The 21917-nt window shown below is 39.3% G+C and overlaps 1 protein-coding gene across 1 annotated transcript in view; it reads right to left on the bottom strand.

Annotated features, from left to right (window-relative positions):
* Positions 1-21917, bottom strand: part of NFKB1 (nuclear factor kappa B subunit 1) — a 118648-nt gene that overhangs the window by 14428 nt on the left and 82303 nt on the right. The window contains 7 exon segments of the mRNA NM_001003344.1: positions 2336-2450; positions 5804-5945; positions 7124-7309; positions 9728-9817; positions 11166-11309; positions 18196-18334; positions 19723-19814. Coding sequence (NP_001003344.1) covers positions 2336-2450; positions 5804-5945; positions 7124-7309; positions 9728-9817; positions 11166-11309; positions 18196-18334; positions 19723-19814 — 908 coding nt within the window.

Consider the following 21917-nt stretch of genomic DNA (forward strand, 5'->3'; position numbering starts at 1 on the left):
TGAGAGCTATACGTAAACATTTCAGTTCTGCTTCGAGGAGATCAAAATGATTCACACTACCTGCCTTAACAACTGAGAACTGGAACAGGTGCCTTTCCTGTGCAGTTAATTGCAGATGATTATCAACATTTTTAGAGTAACGGGTATGCTTGGACCAGGGATCTGAGCCCACCGCCAAGGCCAAGGAGGGCTGGGAAGTCACTTTGGGTGGACTGAAGGGAAGGAGAAAATGGGAAAGGTGATACGGAGTGAGACCAGGAGCCTGGCACCACAGCCAGGTGGGTGGAGGTGAAGGCAGCTTGGAGGGGAGAGTGCCCCGAGCGAGAGACAGAGCAGCCCTGGAGGTAGCACGCCCCTTGGCCAGAGTGGCTGGACCAAGTCTCAGGCTCCCAACACCAGCAGCCAGGCTTTGGTTCTGTCAAGTGGCAATTTCAGTCTCCTATCTGCTTTTCTCACCTGAAGTCTGCATGTGCCCATCAGGCAGCCTCCCTGGTCCCAGCTACCTTTTCTCTATTACATCTGAAGACAAGTTCTCTGTAGCAGGGTTCACCAAGTTGCTTTTGAACCCACTGAATTCCTGCTCGAACCTGATCTGTGCAAAACTTTGGTGTTCCCTGTTTTCCTCGATTTGAGCTATCTTTCTGTTTTTGAAAGACACTCTCTCCTTAACCAATCTGTTTACTTTCCTGTGTTCTGATTTCAGCACCCTTTATTTGATATACACTTAATTCAGATGTTGTCAAAATGTGTTGCAGCCTCAAAATTCTTATATATCATTGGTTTTCCAAACTTGATTTTTTTCAATTGTATTTTTCTTGACAGATGTGGCATATTTACCGTAGGTTCTCCTGTATTGCTTATTTGAAAGTTTCTAAGACAGTGGATCTTAAAAGTTCTATTACAAAAAAAAAAAAAAATCTGTAACTATAGGTGGTGATGGATGACAAGTAAACTTATTTTTGTGATCATTTTACAGTATATACAAATATCGAGTCACTGTACACCTTAAACTAATAGAATGTTACCTGTCAATTATATTTCAGTGAAAAAAAAGATAACATCACTCATCATCAGAGAAATACTAATAAAGCCTGCAGTGAGATATCACCTCACAACCTGTCAGAATGGCTAAAATAAAAAACACAAGAAAAAAGTATTGGCGAGGATGTGGAGAAAAAGGAACCCTTGTGCACTGTTGGTGGGAATGCAAAATGGTGCAGACATTATGGAAAACAGTATGGAAGGTCCGCAAGAAGTTAAAAAAAATAGAACTACCCTATTACTCAGTAATCGCACCCACCCCAAAATACAAAAGCACTAACTCAAAGGGATACATGCATGCTGATGTTTATAGCAGCATTACTGACAACAGCCAAACTAGGAAAATAGCCCAAATGTCTACTGACAGAGGAATGGACAAAGAAGAAGTGATACACACACACACACACACACACACACACACACAGTGGAATATTAGCCATAAAATAGAATGAAATCTTCCCATTTGCAATGAGTGGATGGATCTAGGGGGTATTATGCTAAGTGAAATAAGGCAGTCAGAGAAAGACAAATACCATAAGGCTTCACTCATATGTAGAATTTAAGAAACAAAACAAATGAGCAAAGGGAAAAAAAAGACAAACGAAAAAACAGACCCTTAACTACAGAGAACAAATTGATGGTTACGGGGGGAGGAGAGAACCTTCAGAGAAATAGGGGGGGAGGATTAAAGACTACACTCACTATAATAAAAAGAATAAAGTAAATTTGAAAAAGAAAAAAAGAGAAAATGGATCAACTCTTTGACAGATATCTTTTTTTAAAATTTATTTATTCATGGGAGAGAGAGAGAGAGAGAGAGAGAGAGGCAGAGACACAGGCAGAGGGGGAAGCAGGCTCCATGCAGGGAGCCCGACATGGGACTCCATCCCGGGTCTCCAGGATCACACCCTGGGCCTAAGGCGGCGCTAAACTGCTGAGCCATCTGGGCTGCCCTCTTTGACAGATTTCTTTTTTTTTTTTTTTTTTTTTTTTTAATTTTTTTTTTTCTTTGACAGATTTCTAATGTTTAAACCTTGCTTTTCCTTCCAGCAGCATGTTGAATTTCACTGAGTGATTTCTATTATACTCACAGGTTAAAGGATCCTAAATCATAAATAGTATTCCCAAGTAATGGGCTTTTAGGATATAACCTAAAGAGATGCACTGTATTTTTGTTACTGTTCACATTATTAGAAATAACACATACACACATGTGAACACGTACAAACTGTGGATTTTTCTTTTTTCTTTTTTTTTTTTTTTTTGATTTTTCTTAGTTGATATGTCTGCTTACCTGGTAGAGATCATTCCTCATATTGATAATGTCATCAGAAATCAAACCAGATGTGACTTCTAGTAGATCCCTCACAAGTTGAGCATGAAGATGGATGATCGCTAAGTGTAAGACACTGGAACAGAAACAGAATGGCAACAATCAACTAAAGGTTAGTGGAAAAAAAAAATCCCCAGAAAGGATCAGACCTGCAAACTGTACCTGGGTCTCACACTTCATTGTATTTGGCCCCCAGATGTCTTGAATCTCAAATGTCTTAAATCCGAGGCAGGAATGTTCTACTGCCTAGCCAGGCAGCTACACTCATTAACCTTGCCTGCCTCACCTCTGGGGGCATATTGGTTTGACCCCATGAGGTGTAAAGGTACCTGGGCCTCGAGGTAGAGCCACCTAAGTTCAAATCCCAACTCTGCCTTCCTGGGAGTGTTCATGACATTTTCTCCTCTAGCTTTTTCCTGGCTTCCCTTGACATAGAGATGATGTATGTAAAATGCCTAGCACTTGGAACTGTTTAGGAAAGTGTAGTTGCCTTCACCTAGCCTTCTAGCCTCCTCCAAAATACAGTGTGGTGGCTTTTCAAAGATCTTCCCAGATCCCAGGAGGGATGGGGTTAGGGTTTTAACTACTGGGATAAGACTCTTGAGGTAAACTTCTGAAGGAACAATGTGATTTTATTTCTCCCTTGCAAATATTCCCTCTGCCTGGAATGGTTTTGCTTCTCTTCTCTGCCTGGATAGTGCCTGCTCCATCCTTCAGATTCCAGTTCAAACCTTCCCTCCTCCCCAAACTTCTCAGGCAGAGCACACAGTCTCCCCTCAAGTTTACTGCTTGGTTATGCAACTACAGTTTTCTATCTGTCTTTCTCCCTCTCTGGCCTGTGATCTCAGGGCTGGTCCTCCCTGGGTTGGCCCTACAGCCCTGGCACACAAGTTAGGCACTAAGACAAAGGTGATAGAATGAGCCAAGGGGCTTAGGTTAAAGAGGTCGAAAATATTGGCAGGTGTCAAGCATCACTCCTAGGGACACAATTTTTTAATTAACAAAAAAACCCTTACTATTAAAATTACTTGAAATGACTCAATAGTAACAACAATAAAATGTGGCTGCTATGGGTTTATTAGTTTCTATTTACCAGACCCTGCTAAGTTGTTGACATATATGGCTTTATTGGTCATGACAAGAAGCCCTACGAGGTAGGTAACATTATATCCTCATTTTTCAGCTGGTGAAACTGGGACTTGTAGGTCTAACAGAACTCAAACCAGGTCATATAACTATCGAGTGGTGAAGCTGGGAGTCCAGCTCAGGCTCATCTGGCTCCAAAGCCATCTCTTGATCCCTTAGACCATCCTGCTGAAGGGGTACCCAGACACTGCTCTGTAGAACTACAGAGGGACACCCGAGATAGTGAATACTCCAAAGAATGGGCAGATAGTGACGCACAGTATACTCAAAGCATAGCACGGAGGCAGGCTGTCTGGGATTCTAAGGCACAGGCTAGACTTTCTCCAACTGAAAAATACAGGGTGTCATGTTTCGCAGGCCTCTTTCTTAGCAAAAGCAAGTGCATCTCTCAGGGGGTGGGGAATAACGGTGCAAGAGGGCTGAAAAAACTGACCCTGTGACTTCAGTACTAGAGAGAGCAGCTGAATGATGTCGAGGTTTCACTCCTGTTTCTTGAAATATGAGGCTGGAGGAAGACTTCTAAAAAGGGCCTGAAGTCTGACGCAGACATGATGCACATATACCAAGAAAAAGGTCATACTTCAAAACAGCAAAAAATTTCCAGGCGCAGCTCAGCAGTTCCTAACAGAGGTACATTCCCCTCCCCCATAAATCCTCACCCCCTCCTGGGAATTTCCCCAATACAGAAGTTCTCTTCTCTTTCTTTTTTGTATTTTTTCTGTGATGACTAATGGCCTCAGGATCCAGATTATTAGCTGAGCGTGACAAGTTCAATGAAGACAAGAGACCTGAGGTGTGAGGACCAACAGCATTCATGTGAGGGTTCCTTCCTCCTTGGTCTCCCCTCTCTGCCCTTTAGCTGTGGCCAACCCTAAGAGCCTGCTCATGGGAGTCCATCTATGGTCCGAGGAGGGGATCCTATTCACATTCAGCCTGGGCAGGGAAGATCACCTCCTAGGTCCCTCCACATGTGTCCTTAGAGGTGCCTGCACCTTCCCCTTGGTGCACCCCCTTGAATGCACACACTGTGTATCTTTTTCACAACCCCCCCCCCCCCCCCCCCAGTCTACCAGCAGTCTCTGGCTAATTTCTACAAGTGCTCATCTTTCTTCGGCTCCTCCATTCCGCAGGCCCCTAAAAATGTCGCTTGAAACGCTGTCAGTTCTGTCTCGGTTAATTCGCTGCTTTCTCTTGTGGTTACATGCTATTGAATGCTAATTGGATTCTTTAACCCTGTAAAAACATTCTGCTGTTCACAGCATTACACAAAGAAGGCTCTACTGGTTCCTCTCATACTGTATAACAGGGCCAGTGGTTATACCACATCCTTGGTTACGCTGCAAGGAATGAGAACAAAGGTCTTCGTTTGAAACCCTGAGGTTGGCACTTTCCTAAAGCGTTTGATTCAGTTTTTAAACCGAGGTTTAAAACACAGCACTCAAGAGCTCCTCTGCAGAAAAGGATTTCTCAGTGTTGACACTATTTTAGGAAAGTTTTTAGATAAGGCACTTGACTTCAATCTGAGGGCTGTTGTCTCTTGTTATTCTCACAGGCTTTTGAGATCATTTTAGAAGTCTCCATGAAAGGGCCGAGAGAACTGTTTTAGAAAGAAGCCAGGTGCTTTGCAAATATAAGCTCAGTAACAGCAGAAACGGACGCATGGTGATTGGAATGCTGGCCGACTGCCGCATGAGTCAGAGCAGTCGCAGGAGCCCCATCCAGTCACAGACTGGTCACCAGTAACAGAGGCAATAGGGAAGGAAATAGTAACTGGGAAAGAATGACAGTTGCCTCTTACTTGTTTTGTTGTTGCTGTGCTGTCTTTATTGGGCTTTTTCTTGAATATCCTACCATTATAAATATGCAGTTGGGATAATGAGTGCTTTAGGGATCTGGCTGGATCAAATTTTACTATTATGCCATTTCAGTAAATAAAACAAATGTTATTAATCCAATAAATATTTATTAAAATTTATTCCAAATTTATCCCAATAAATAACGCAAGGTTTCTGAAAAAGTACCATTCCCCATACGCATCGTAGTTTTCTTGCTCAGAATGATGGACTCTTAGATGAGAACTAGCTATTCTAGAACCCAACAGGTGGGAGCCACAGGACAGGAGCAGCAAATTACGGAGTCAACCTTACTGACACATTCTTGTCCATGATAGTTTTCCAGTTATTGGCCCAGTACCTTTAAACGATTATTTTGTCTCCAGCCAGTAAGCACACAATGATTTTCTCTTCCTTCCACTAAAACAGCCTTTGTTTACAAGTGACTTACCTGTCCCCATTCTCATCCTGCACTGCAGTGAGATGGCGCTGGACAGCCAGCAGCATTTTCACATCTCCTGTCACCGCATAGTCAAAAAGGGCATTGGCATGCCGCTTGGCAAGCTGCATAGCCTTTTCTAGAAAGAGGTTATCTGCAAGGCAATGACCACAATCACAGTTGAGTTTCCTATACTTGCTCTACAGGTATGGCATGCTTGAGGTCAAAACCATCAGCATCAAGTTCTGACACCTCGACACACATCATTTTAGTTGCAAATGCTCCTTTCAGTACTTCTGGATTGTGTTCACTAGAAAAAGCACAATTGGACATTGGCTTACTGACAAATATAGAGGCTGATGTGAAAAATCTGTCTGTGGTTTGTTAGGGGAAAGACATTTAGAAATATCTGTTATCCTAGGGGGAACACTCAACCTCTAAATACTGTTGATTCGATTTACTATACTGTAAATAATCAATCTCATGATGAAATAATCCTCCACTGGAGTCTTAAACAACTCTCTCGTTAGGCAAAGTGTCAAAAAACACAGTTTATGCCACAGACAGACTTTCCATAAGCCATTGGTATTCTTGTGAAGTTTGCTTCCTGAAGCAAATTGACTCCTGCAGGCCAAAACCATGGGTGGCCTGTTTTCCCCTTCTAACCAGGGGAAGGCAAATTGACTCCTGCAGGCCAAAACCATGGGTGGCCTGTTTTTCTATTATCCCCCACCTAATAGTGCTTTGTACATTTTTAAGGTGGTGTTAAAAGAAAAAAAAATATGTGGTAGAGAACGAGTCAAAATATTTGCTATCTTTCCCTTCTCTTTTCTCTAATGAGCACTGGTTCAAAATATGCAGAATGGACGGTCCCTCTCAATCCTAATTGTTCAAAGAGGGCCTCAAGGTAAGAGGAAATTTTCTTATTTTCAGGCAAAGTTCTATTCAGTATGACAGTCAAGCTATAGTCTAGAGAGAGGAGATTATTAAAGTCATGAAAACTTTTCTCTATTATCTATGATAGAAATGAACTGGATTATCTCTCACGATACCCCGAAACTGTATAATTATGATGGAAGAATGCATATGCAAACTTCAGTACTTTATATTTGGAGAAAACACAGGGAAAACAGAAATATCAGTGTGAATAAATAATTGGACACATGCTTTTCAAAAGCTACAGAAGTCTGAAGAGCATGTTGAAGTACATATTGATATATCATTTTTAGATTAACAGAAAATAGACTTGTTTTCTGGCAATAGTTTCCACACCTCGAACCAACCCAGCTTCTCACCAGTCAGTACAATGTAATCGTGTGTGTGCTCACTTACCTTGAAACCTAGAATTCTCTTCCTTTATGCCCACTGTATATGTCAGAGTAACCTCATCAACCCCCATGCTGGACTCCTTATCTTGTTCTGTGGGTTCAGTTACTTTCCCAGAGAGGTTTACTGCCTCTCTGTCCACATTCTTGCCACAACCTTCAGAATCATTTTTAGATGGGGTGTCTATGGTTCCTAAGATAAAAGCAGAAACATCAGTTTCTTCTCAGTAAAATCTATTAAGTTATAATTTGCTGTTTCAATTGTCAGATAAAGATGGGAGGCAAGTTTACTGAAAAGGGAAAAGAAAAACTAATTTTTAAAAAAGATTTTATTTATTCATGAGAGACACACACAGAGAGAGGCAGAGACATAGGCAGAGGGAGAAGCAGGCTCCATGCAGGGAGCCTGATGTGGGACTCGATCCCGGGACTCCAGGATCACGCCCTGGGCTGAAGGCAGGCGCTTAACCGCTGAGCCACCCAGGCATCCCAAAAAACAAAAATTTAAAATTCCTTTTAAAATAGTCAAATCAGGGGTGCCTGGGTGGCTCAGTCGGTTAGGCATCTGCCTTTGGCACAGGTCATGATTCCAGGGTCCTGGGATTGAGCCCTAGGTCGGGCTCCCTGCTCACTGGGGAGTTTCCTTCTCCCTCTCCTTCTGTCTCTCCCCTTGCTCATGCTGTTTCTCTCAAATAAAGAAGTAAAATCTTAAAAAAAAAAAAGTCAAATCATAAGTAACTTGTTTTGAAGGTATTTTAAACTCTCACTTCTAAAAGACACATTTTTTTACTGAGGTATATAACTGACATAACATTATATTCATTCAGGTATTTTATATATATATAGTGTAGATTATATATATAGTATATTATACAGTATAATGATTTGATATTTTTATGTATTGTCAAATGATCACAATAATTCTAGTTAACATCAGTTAGCATGTGTAGTTACAGAATTTTTTTCTAGTGATGAGAGCCTTTAAGATCTTGAAAAATTTTTGTTTATATTTCTAAAAACTTCCATTTCATTTTGATTATTTGTGAAGGAGAAAAAATGAAATACAGCTCTTTTGTGAATTACAGGGAAGTGGATTTTTTCTTTTTTTTTTTTTTTTGGTGGTTTTTTTTTTTTTTTTTGGATTTTTTTCTTTTAATCAATGCATGTGGAGCCCAACGTGGGGCCTGAACCCATGACCCTGAGTTGAAATCAAGAGTCAGATGCTTAACTGACTGAGCCACCTAGACATCCCAGAGAAGTGGAATTTTTAAAGTTTAAATGAAAGCAGAGGAATTACTTTTTTCCTGATGCTAATTAACCAAGCAAGTTGTTAAGACATGCTATCAAGTCACATTCTTCAGCGTGGGAGCTACTTGGTGTGCCATTTCTATGCTCCTTTCGGTCCGACCATGTCATCTGACAGGTACTATGAGAACACCTAAGTTTTGTGGGCACAACTGGCTCAAATCCTGGTTCTGCCAATAACAGATATGTGCCTTCAGTAGAATGACTGAACATTTCTGAACCTAAGTGTCCTCTGTAAAATGGGAGACACTACTATTTTCCTTACAGAGCAATCATGAAGTTTACAGTCAAAAAATGTAGAAGCACCTGACATGAAACCAGCATTCCATACCCGGGAAGGCTTTATCGTGTTACTTCTTCAATGGATACACATGTTATATAAACTATGAAGCCACGGTGTGACTACTGCAAATTAGGGGATGCATTTGATGGGAAAGACTATTTTCTATAACTCAAAGTGTCTTCAAAAGTATAGTATTTGAGGGAAAAAAAAGGGAAAGAAAAGGTAAGTTTGGCTACCTTTTTATGTTTGAATGGTCAAGTTTACATGTCCCATTTTCTTTTCTTTTCTTTTCTTTTATTTTTTTTGGTCCCTTTTTTTAAAAAGACTTATTTATTTATTTATTTATTTATTTAATTTATTTATTTAATTTATTTATTTATGATAGACATAGAGAGAGAGAGAGAGAGAGAGAGAGAGAGAGAGAGGCAGAGACACAGGAGGAGGGAGAAGCAGCTTCCATGCCAGGAGCCCGATGCAGGACTCGATCCCGGGACTCCAGGATCGTGCCCTGGGCCAAAGGCAGGCGCTAAACTGCTAAGCCACCCAGGGATCCCCTACATGTCCCCTTTTAAAGCACTTCTCTTCTCCCAGTTCATGCCACTTACAAAGTAAATATGTAAGTATAAACATAGCATTGGGAACAGAATTTACACTTGCCACAGCAAATCATATTTTTTGGAAAAGTATCTTCTTAGTTTATTTACCTTTATCATTTTTTTTTCCAAGATGGCAATGCTGTGATAGGTAATGATAAAAAACTTTTTGGCATTAATTTTTTTATTCTATTCTCAGTATTAAAACAAACAAACAAACAAACAAACCAAGGACGCCTGGGTGGCTCAGCAGTTGAGCGTCCGCCTTCGGCCCAGGGTGTGATCCTGGAGTCCCGGGATTGAGTCCCACTCCTGCATGGAGTCTGCTTCTCTCTCTGCCTATGTCTTTGTCTCTGTCTCTCTCTGTGTGTCTCTCATTATAAATAAGTAAAATCTTAAAAAAAATAAAAAATACAACTATATTACTTACCATGTTTCATCCCGGCATTAGATTTAGTGGTTCCAGGATGGAAAGTAATTCCACCATATGTAGGAAATCCATAGTGAGGGAAACCATACCCTGAAATGGCAACCAAAATGATTAAAATCTCATGATGTTTTGTTAGTTAGTTTTTTTGTTTTGTTTTGTTTGTGTTTTACAAAGACTTAACAAAGCTTGGTGTCTTTCCCTAAGGTGAGCACAGGCTTTGGTGCGGAAAGGCAGCGTGCTGGACACAGTGCTTCCGTTGAGTTAGTAAGACACATTATGAGGGATCATGGGATGATCAGAATTCCACTCTGACCAAATTTACATTTTGGAAATTCAGACAATACCCAGACTTGGGGCAGCATGCCCAGGCTTGGGGCAGCATGGAGTTCATGCTGGAGAAAGGCTCCCACTCTGTGTGGAAAGGAGAGGCTAATGGTGAGTGGTCACCAACCATACTCAGACTTGCTGACACAGAGGACCTTGAAATAACTTCTGGCGGGAAAAACTGAACCAAACAAAATACAGAAAAAAATACTGACTCCTCCAAGGAAACATGACCACATTGTTCATTCTCAGGCATTTTTGGTGGAAGCATAAACTCGTACTTAAAACTCTTTGCGGAAGCAGCTGGTATTAGATGTCATACTCTCTGACACTGTAATTTTACTTCAAAGAATCTAATTTACAAAAACAATCTGGAATAAAAGAACAGCAATATGGACAAAGGAGTTCAGTAAAAAACCAGTAAAAAACAGGAAACACATTCAAGTAAGTAATACTATGGCATGTTCACTTGATGAAATGATGCTTAAAATATTATGCTTACATAAAATTTATATTGCCATGGGGGAAATGCCTAGGTTAACCCATTAGGGGAAAAGCAGCATATATGATTCTATATACACAATCATGATTTGTTGATAATAAATAGGTGTATATATATATATATATATATATATATACACACACCTATAGGTAAATAGGCTAAATACTATTTTGAGGATTGCAGCTGTGCTCATGAAAATGCAAAAAAATACATAGTATAATGTTTGCACAGAAAAAAATTGAGAAGTTACTCTTCAATGACCAGATTTTCTGTATCTTCAGACTTTCTACAATGTAGTATATATAATACGAAACCCTTCCAATATTTCCAAAGAAAACCAAGACAGTATGGAAGGGAAGAAAGGAGAAATATGCCAAAATGTTAACAGACATATTCTTTAGATAACCAGTCTAGAGTGACTTTTCTTTCCTCCTAGAGTTTCTGGTGTTATCTATGTACTGCAAAATGAACATGCATTTCTCTATTGGGAAATTTTAGTTAATTTAATATGTCACAGCCGCTCAACCTGCAGACAGTCTGGGAAATCTAGGAAAAGAAAATTCTACCCTCTCCAATGTGAAAAGCTCTAGAAAGAGCAGCTTTAATTCATACCTGGACCCGTACTTCCAGCACCGCCTCCTCCACCACCGCTGCCAAACATGCCTCCGCCTCCAGCTCCTGCTCCACTACCGCCACCGAAACTATCTGAGAAATTAGGCATGAGCTTCTGCCGTTTCCTCTGCACTTCCTCTTTATCTGTATTTAAAGGAAGAGAAACCAGAGGAGAAAAGACTGATTCCATTCCACTACTAGCCACAGAAAGAATATTGATTCTGATGGTATTTTTAAACATCTTAAAGGGAAACAGAAATCACCCAAGGAGGAAGAGATGCCAAATTTCAAGAAGCATTATATTTATTCCAATGGATTTGAAGACTAAGAACCTGCCTCAGAGACCACAGAACAGTACACACCCAAATCCTCTCCACAACAGTTTCTGAAGTCCACAATGTCATTCAAAATAGTGAAAGACTAGATTTCCCTTCAAAGGTTAAGATACTGAAGCTACCGGAATAAGAAAAACAATATTGAGCATTTTCATTTGGTCATACACACACGATTACCAACCGACTAACATTTATAATGCATCTACATGAGCTAAGTGCTAGGGAGAAAGAGAAGTAGAAATAATGTCTTTGCTGTCAAGAACCCTCTAATATAATTTTAAGGTTGTGGAGGAAAGACTTGGAGAGATAGCACCATAATGCCATGTATGCTTAATTGATGGTGCACATCAATTTTTCCAGGAGTTTAAAGAGGGACTTTTAGGAAAGTCTCTGTGGGCTAGAAAATTCAGGTAAGGCTTCCCAGAATCAACTCTGTATCAGGGGAGGGCAATGGGAGGATTTTCTGGAAATGAGATCTAGAGGGAAAATAATGAAGGATAGATGCAAGTTGCGTGCTTCTGAGAGCTGCAGTGGATCGGTCCAGCTGAAGTTAAAGTTTAGCATGAAAAATGCCTGAGAAATGGGGCTGATTGAGACCACACTGTAGAGCTTCTGGATTGTAAACTAAGGGATTTACAAGCAGGAGAGCCACTGTGTGTTTCTGAACTAGGGGATGATGTATACTGGGTGGTATTTTAGGAAGCCTCCTCTGTCACTGGTGCATAGGACAAAATAAAGAATCAAAGTGAGAGGCAGAGACAGCACAGACTAAAGAGATGGGGGCTGTTCCTTACTGGGCAACACCATGACAATACAAGTGGGCAAACCCCAGAAATACAATGAAAGAGGGATTGGTAGTCACTGGTGACTGATGAGACTCCAGGAAAGTCTAAGACCACTACATGACTAAAATACAGTGATGCTCTCTGAGATTTTTGACTATCCAGGTCTCGACACTAGTTAGACTGTTGTCCCTCATTCCTGTAGTTGCTGTTTTTCTTTTGCTTTTCACTATCTGTTGTTCTCACCAGCCCCACTGCCTTTGTGGTCCATTATTGTGTTCTTGTTTCTTCTTTCTGTTTCTGTTTCTTTCTCTTTTCTGATCTTCCTACCATATCTTTTTTTTTTTTTTTTTTTACTCCCTTTTCTCTTTTGGGCTAGAAGGGTGATGGAAGGTTTTTGTTTAAATAAATAGCCAACGTGGTGTTCTTTTTTTTCAATCTGCAGGCTGATACCTAATAATTGTCCTATTTCTGATTCTTCAATGTTGATTCTGGCCATTGTTTATGTTCAGAAAGATCTTCACTTACTTCTAAATCTGTGATTGTTCCAGTCATCTCAGGGCTCAAGAGATTTCTCCTACTGATTACCTCACAGTCACCTCAGTGCAGCTGGAAGACTGAAGAATGGAAGAGTAGGATACAGAGAAACACCCATAAAATAATCGTTTAAAAATGGATTGTATCCAGACGTGTTAGGAAGAAAGCCAATGTGGGTCAACTTGAAGAGAAAGTGCTTCCACTAGAAAGGGTTGGCCTCAAAGTGGAGAAACTTTAAATGTCCTTATCAAAGGTTTTGGACTGATTTATAAAATTTTTCCATCCATTGACTATAACCAACTAATAGTCATACTTATTACTCATCCTATAAACTGTTGATCTCACATAGAATATTAGTTCATTAGAAATATGAAATACAAGAGGGAAGCAGACAACTTCATTCATCTTCAGGGATAAATGTTATCTACTGACATATTTTCTAGCAAAGCATTTGGTATTTGCTGCTTCCTCCTTTGGACTTAGAAAACAGATGTTCACTATAAAATGGGAATTTTTGAGTCAACTTAAAAAATACCAACTATCCTATATTCATTAAGATTTCAATGTCAAGAAACTGGTACAGAAAATTTCATTCTCACAAATTTTTAAATAAAAGAATCTGCAGTCTAAATTTCCCCAGAAGTGACCATGGACATTTTCCCATTGTATTCATTTATCTTTGTGGTCTGCCTTTGACAGTGGCACCATGGGTTGTACTATGAAACATCAATCTATTCTAGAAGGGACCAAAGTGGTCACTTACTATAAGCTTTCCTTTTACAGAAGAGGAAATAGAAGCTAGGATGATTAAGGGACTTGTCAGAGGTCAGGGCATGGTGAGGATCAGATCCAAAGTCTAGTCAGCTTTCCATTATATTAGGCTGCCATTCTTTGGGAAATGCCCCCAAAATATCTCTGCTTCCCTCCCCCCACACCCTGTCCACCCCTCACTTTAAAGATTTTATTCATTTACTTAAAAGATAGAGAGGGTGAGCAGGAGGGAGATGGAGAGAGAATCTGATGCCGACTCCATGCCCAGTGTAGTGCCCCATGTGGGGCTTGATCCCATGATCGCAAGATCACCACCTGAATCGCAACCAAGAGTCGGACACCTAACTCACTGAGCCACCAAGGGGTTCCTCTGTTTCTTTTAATAACTGGTGATTATGATAATAGTTTAGTTCACAAACTATTATCTAGATGCACTTTTAGTTTTTACCCCTTTTTGCTATGTGTATGCCTTAAAAGGACTTCATTCTCATTTCCAGGTTCTAAGTATTCTAGTAAAGATGTCTGCATTCCTTTCATAATTTAAATATTATGATTACATTTCTTCTGAATCTTTGTCTTTTCAGACTGAAAAATCACATGGTCTTTTTTGCTTACACACAGCAGTTCCTCAACTCTCTTCTTCCCTTTTCAATCATCCCTCTCTCATTATTTTAATTGTCTTCCCTGAACCCAACCATCTTCATGAAGTTTGTATGAGGTATAATGTCAATAACCATACAGGGTGCAGAGTTCTGGGCTGGCTATAAAATAAAAAGGAATATGTTATATTTCTTTGCTTGATGTCCTCCTTGATGGCACCCAAGAAGTTACTAGCCAGCCCAACTTGGATGAGGATGGCAACTTGGTCAGTCAATCAATAAGTCACCTTTCATATTTACAAGAGCCAGGATATGGAAGCAGTCCAAGTGTCCATTGATTAATGAATGGATAAAGATGGTGTGTGTGTGTGTGTGTGATAATACACACATATATAAAATGGAATATTATTCAGCCATAAATAAGAATGAAATCTTGCCTTCTGCAACAACATGGATGGAGCTAGAGAGCATTATGCTATACGATATAAGTCAGTCAGAGAGAGACAAATATACGATTATATGATTTCACTCATGTGGAATTTAACAAAACAAACAAGCAAAGAAAAAGTAAAGAGAGAGAGAAATAAATCAAGAAACAGACTTTTAATTACAGAGAACAAACTGATGGTTACCAGAGGGGAGGTATGTTGGGGTGATGATGAAATAGGTGATGGGGATTAAGGAGAGCACTTGCTGTGATGAGCACTGGGTGATGTATGGAAGTGTTGAATCACTACATCGTACACCTGAAACTAATATTACACTGCATGTTAACTACTGTAATTAAAATAAAAACCTTAAAAAAATAAGTCAGCTTTCAGATATATCTCAGCATCTACCATATGACATATATTAAGGGGTGCCTGGCTGGAACAGTCAGTAGAGCACACACATATCTCTTGATCTCAGCATCGTAAATTCAAGCCCCACATGGGCGTAGAGCCTACTTAAAAAAAAAAAAAAAAAAAAAAAAAAATATATATATATATATATATATATATATATATATATATATATATATATATGATTTATTTTGTTCTAGATGTTGGAAATGCAGCAATGAACATGAAAGACCAAATCTGTGACTTAAAGAAAATTTTTCCTATTGGAGATGGAAGAAGACAATAGATATATAAATTAATAGATAAGAAAAAAAATAGATAAGACAATTTTACATATTGATAAAAATGATGAATAATACAAAATTAGGTAATGACATAGGGAGGGACTGCAGGTGCTGGAGCAGTAAAAGGTGTGTCTAATAACTTCTAAAAAATGTATACTATGATTCCCTGGGTTGTATAGTTTGGATTCACTTTCATACATTCATTCTTATATTAAATGGCCTGCTACTTTTCTGACCAGTCATATGCCTAGTGTGATAATTGCTCTTTGTGATTATTTCATCTTGGGATTTTATAATCCAGACAGTTTTACTTACTAAGGTAATTTGTTACCTTCAATAAAACATTTCTAGTCTCACACTACTTATCACAATGTATTTTGGCCATTCTTTCTGTGGAGCTCAACTTCTAATTCTTTATTTTTCCAGATGGTTCATCTTATTTGTTTGTATTACATGGAGCTTTTAGTCAATGACAGTCTGAAAGTGTTTGAAGCATGCAGGTGGGGATTTTGAACTTTCAGGAGACCCCATTCTTTAACCCCAACATCTGATAAATCCTATTACGGATGAATGTCTGAACATGCCCCTGCTGCATCTTACTCTTTTGATGAACAGATACTACTGGAAAAGGTAGACAGGCAGCCTAGAAACCAAGCTCAGCTTTGTAAGTTTCTAGGCTCATACATGTGTAGATAATCTTGGTATCCTTTTAAAATATAATCCTCTGTGTTGAGAAGAACTGACATTATGTTAAGACATATTTTAGGAGAAGAAATCTATTTTTTCCCTCAGAAAGTCCCCCCAAATTAGCCATATTTCTCTTCTGTATCTATTAAAGAAGAGTGTTTAATTGAAAGCAGTGATTTTCATCTGCAGCATCTGGAAGACCTCGGGCTATTGCTGGGTGGAGAAATAAGGGTAGATGGGCTTCTGGGAAGGCTGAATGGGTTGGCTCCCCACTTCCACTTTAACCAGAGGCCATCAGGCAAATGTTCCTGGGATTTTGCATGAAATTTTATGTGGATGGGGGAAAAAAAGGCTCTTCTGTTGACAATGTTTTCACACCATGGTAATGGAATGCACTATCAATTGGGTCCATCAGTGGACAGGTCATAACCTTTGAAAAGAAACAAGAACTCATGGAATTATCTTCTAAATGCCTCTGCCACAACACAAATTCTAGGAAAAGCACCTCTCTTCAAGGAATACGCATCACATGTTTTTATCACAGGATCCAACACCCACGTGGATCATCACTATGGCACCTTTGTGGCTTCAGATGCCAGTCAGGATGTGCCCTGTAATAATCATTTCATTGACCTCCCCCTGTGACCTCCCTCTAATCCAGGGATTTCTGATTTTGTTTGTGCTAGGACTCCTTTTTCAGTCCTGCGAAGTCTATGGATCTCTTCTCAGAATCATAGTTGTATATGTAAAATACAAAATAGGATTATAAAGAAAGCTGATTATATCAAAGTCCATTTCTTAACTTTAAAGACCCCCGCCCCTCCTTGGGAGTCACTGGATCTAGGTTAAGAAATATCTTTGAACAATTATCTCATTTAGGAGTCTATCACACTCATTCTGAGAGGATTCTCAATGCTGAATTTCCCACCCTGCCCTCTGGATTTCCAGTCCTATCTTTTGATTGGCTTGTTAGGAATTTGCCAGAGGAACCTAAAATGCACATATTTTAAATTGAGGTCCTTCTTTGCCTACTCAAACCTACTTTTTTGCTCCCTTGATTGTTTCATCAACTCAACCACATAACAATTGTCCTAGGCCGGGATTCCTCAAACCATCTATGATTCCCCAATTTTTCCTTCACCTCCTACCTCAACCAGCATCTGGGTCTTCTTGACACCACCTTCTCCTTTCATTCTTTGCACTAATATCTTTATGAACCTCACCATTTCTCACGTGGACTCTTGCATTACTCTTTGGACTTGTCTGTTGGACTTGTACTCCTTATCTGCTGCCCAGATGGTCTCAGTGTCCACAGAAGGAAGTCAGAGCCAACATTCCAAATCCAAACAGGCCTGGTCATTACCCTCTCCAGAGTCAATCAGAGCTCTCAGCTGCCAATCACAGTACTTCTGAGCCTGGCCCTGGCCTTCAGTGGTCCATTCTGGTGCTCACAAGGCTCACTTCTTTCTGAACAAACACTAATTGTTTGGCTCCTCTAGTCCACTAAGCCCAGGAAACCCTTTTCCTTCCTTGTTTCTCACACAACTACTGAAATACACTGGCCCCCCTTTACCCCCACCTGGGCTGAAGGACCTTGAAGAAACTGACTTCTTCATGGCTTCTTTCAAATCAACAGTCCTCAGCAGTCTCATATGTGTTTGTGGATGCTTCTCTTTGGAGCTTATCAAAATCATAATTCACATTATAACTATGCATGGAGACTATTCTTTCCCCTTCTTGGGGTATCTTTTGTGAGGAAAAGATTGGTGCTTCATTCATTTTTATGGTTCCACACTGCATGGTGGCTGAGTCTCCTGTTCTATTGCCTGAGGCCAGTTGATGGAATGGCTGATTCTCCTGAATAGGAAGCTATCATTCCATCTCAGCTGCCTGAACCCCAAGATCCTCAACAAATGACAGACTCTCAGATTCAAAGACCAATTCTCAAATATCTAAATCTCATACAAGTTTGGTAAAAAAAAAAAAAAAAAAAAATAGCATTGTTTTGAAAGGCTGGACTTAATTCCATGAACCCCAAAATAGTATATCACTTCTCTCTTCCCTAAAAATAAGTACCATGGGTCCAGGGGCCAATTCCTAGGAAGTCATTCAAAGGAAGTGGCTAACAGATCTTTTCTAATCAGCTTTGTTCTTTAATGGGAACAAGCACAAGTATGTAAGCAACCAAGTTACCTTTGATTTCAGGGTAGTAGAGAAAAGGTTTGGGTTCACTAGTTTCCAAATCAGATTTCCTCCGAAGCTGGACGAACACAGAGGCTGGTTTTGTGATGTTGACATCTTTATACTTTGGCGTTTTGAAGACAATGGCAAACTGCAGGATACAAAGATCCAAATGTTGGGGTAGGCCCACTTTTTCCCCCCAGCAATGCTACTCATTAAATGTATTCTTTATGCCCAATGTTTAGACATATTTACTAAAAAATACAGCAACCTAGAGAAAGTTACAAACCCAGAATTCTATACTCATACATTGTGACACAATGGCATTCACTGAAAATTCTCCTTGCCACCCCTAGCACTCCAATCCAGGCAATTCCTACTGTGAGCCTGCTCCCAGAGGGAAACACGACACCTTATTAATTCCTTTTGTATTCTCCCAAAGTTTCTTTATGCATATGCAAACATGAACATTCTATCTTTTTTATATCCACTTTGTTTTATATCTTTAAAAAAATTTAATGTTATACTTCTGAGATTTTTTCCATATTAGTTCATAGATTACTCATTCTCTTTAATAAGTGCATAATACTCCGTCACACAATACACCATTATTTAATTGGCCACTTCCTGATGTACATTTGGATTGCTTCCAACTTTGGGGAGTGGAAATAGTATTTCTCAATCACTCAGAGTGATTAAGATGGGATACAGCATTTTCATTTCTTAGTCATATACTCAGTTGTCACTGGGAACTCTTGATTGATTATGAGGATATCAGCCTCAAGTAGCAGACTCTTCCTTTCAGTGCTTTTCATTAGAACATCTCATTAAGAGATCTCATCATAATTACTCTGGTGAACACTTAATGCACCAGCTGTGTCCCCTCAAAATTCATATGCTGAAGCCCTAACCCTTAGTGTGGCTATATCTGGAGAAAGAGCTTTTATGGAAGTAATTAAGGTTAAATGAGGTCATGAGGGTAGGGTTGTGACTGGACAAGATTTTAGTGTTCTTATAGGAAGAGACACCAAGAGCTTACTTACTCTCTTCTCTCTGCCATGTGGGGACACAGCCAGAAGGTGGCTGTCTGCATGCCAGGAGAAGAAAGCTCTCACCAGGAACGGACCCTGTCGGGCCTTGATCTGGGACTTCTAGCCTCCAGAACCGTGACGAAATAAATTTCCGTTGCTTAATACACCCAGTCGATGGCATTTTGTTATGGCAGTCTGAACAGACTAATGCAAATACTTAAAATAGTTCCACTAAAGGATCCAAGGGCCATTGCCTAAAGGTTAGGTGATCAGACACCCAAATGAAATGTCTTGACAAGGTCTCAGAGCCAGTGGTCTAAGGCCTTGCTCATAATTCTATGGTAGATAACTTTTCTGGAAAACCTTCAAGAGTCTTAAAAATAGTATCCTTTTATGCAAATTAAATAAATATTTATGATTTTTTTTCTTTTTTGTACATGGAAATTAAGCACTGAACTTCAACAGGACAGAAAATGAAAAATCATCACCATCACCTTAATCCACTTACTTGTCTATGAACATCTGTGGGGGAAAAATCCCCAAATCCTTCCCAGATCCCACCATTTTCTTCCTCTTCATAAAATCGAATCTGGATGTCATCTGCAAACAATCACATTTAGGTATATAATTTCACATGGAGAAATAATATTTATAAGCCTGCTGTTTCCAGATTCTACCTACTATGTATTTAAACTTAAAAAAAACAATTAATATGAAAGATACTTTTAAAACCTTTTAAAATGTTCACAAATTACTGAATTTTTTTGTTACCACACTAATGGATCTTGAGTTTCATTTACATTCAAAGAATACTAGATTTACCTCTTCAATCTGCCTTTTCTCTTACTTAGTCTTTTTGACCTTCCCACTTTCCATCACTAGCCCAATTCACTCCTGAGAAATATGAAGGATACTGAGGAGTATTATAATCCCCAAAGGTGGTTCAAACTCCATATGGATCTACATAATAATATTTAACTTATATGAAGTTAAAGTTAAGTATACTTAGTAAAGTATACTATATGGCAGGCACTATTTTAAGTGATTTATATGTACACATTAACTGATTTCATCTTCACAATAACTGCAATGCAGGTATACTATTAATATCTTCATTTTGCGGAAGAGAAACTGTAGTCCATGGAGGTTAAGTGACTTATCCAAAGTTGAATAGCTAGTAAATGGAGAAGTCAGAATTTGAACACAGATTCCAGGCTCATAAACATATTCTATGCTGCTTCCCTATGATACTTTTTCAGTCCATACTGACAAGTTGTTAAAAATATTGTATCAGTCAAGTTCCTTTGGATGAGATTAGAATGCCTAAATTTTACACTTCTGTCATGGATTCTACTTCTGCAGAAATATCATAATATAACTCAGATTGGCATCTCCCTGGCTTCACTTCTCATTTTTATAGGAAGGACTGCACTATTGACTTATGAAAACTAAGTTCATATTTCTATTTAAATAGAATTTACAGGCAGCCCAGGTGGCTCAGCGGTTTAGCGCCGCCTTTAGCCTGGGCGTGATCCTGGAGCGCCGGGATCGAGTCCCACATCGGACTCCCCGCATGGAGCCTGCTTCTCCCTCTGCCTGTGTCCCTGCCTCTCTCTCTCTCTCTCTCTGTGTCTCTCATGAATAAATAAATAAAATCTTTAAAAAATAAATAAATAAATAGAATTTTAGGAATATTAGGGTTAGATAAAACATCTCATTAGCTCCTGGTCAATTCCTTTGCCTTCAGGTAGGACTAAACTGGACCTAGTTATTCAGACTCTTCAAGCCAGGTACAAGATTTTTCTTTTTTTTTTTCTAAATTTTTATTTATTTATGATAGTCACACAGAGAGAGAGAGAGAGGCAGAGACACAGGCAGAGGGAGAAGCAGGCTCCATGCACCGGGAGCCTGACGTGGGATTCGATCCCGGGTCTCCAGGATCGCGCCCGGGGCCAAAGGCAGGCGCTAAACCGCTGCGCCACCCAGGGATCCCAGGTACAAGATTTTTCTTAATGAGCCATTCCAATGTAATGATGATGATTAAGAATCACATTCATAAGCAAAGGTACTCAGATTGTGTTTACTCATTGAATGTACACATATTACTGGATAGAATGGGTTAAAAGAAGGCTGATACCAGATTATGCAGAGACAGTGGAAACTTTTTTTTGGATAAAGATACATATACCTTTACCTTAAAATATGATCCCATCTTTTTCTTTTTAATCTCGGGCCATTTTCCTCAAATGATAATGTTCTTTCTTTTTTTTTTTTTAAGCCATCATTCTTTTATTTAGTAGCTATATTTTCAGTTATGCATTCTTTACTTTGAAAACGCTCACCACTTTGTCGTGAGTAGAACTTTATTATACTATTCTATTACTGTATTTTAAAAATGAGCTGTTTGAGAAAATACTACAATCGCTTTCAGCTTTTGCTTATTTATAAATCTTGTACCATTGCTAATGAAAGGTAAATGCCAAGAACCTCTTCTGAAAGTGAAAATTATGAGAAATATGCTCTGAGAATTTCCCCATAGTCCTTATTCTCTTTTTCTTAATTGACATCAGAGTGTCACATGAAAGTTTTGGAGAAGCCCTCTCAGTGTTGCAATGAAGCCTTATAAGATAAATTAAATTAACAATTTTATACTATATAAAATATTATTTATTCTGTGTGGCATGTGTGTGTGAAACATGGGCT

The sequence above is a fragment of the Canis lupus genome, chromosome 32 (genome assembly GCF_011100685.1).
Source record: "Canis lupus familiaris isolate Mischka breed German Shepherd chromosome 32, alternate assembly UU_Cfam_GSD_1.0, whole genome shotgun sequence".
Lineage (NCBI taxonomy): Eukaryota > Metazoa > Chordata > Mammalia > Carnivora > Canidae > Canis > Canis lupus.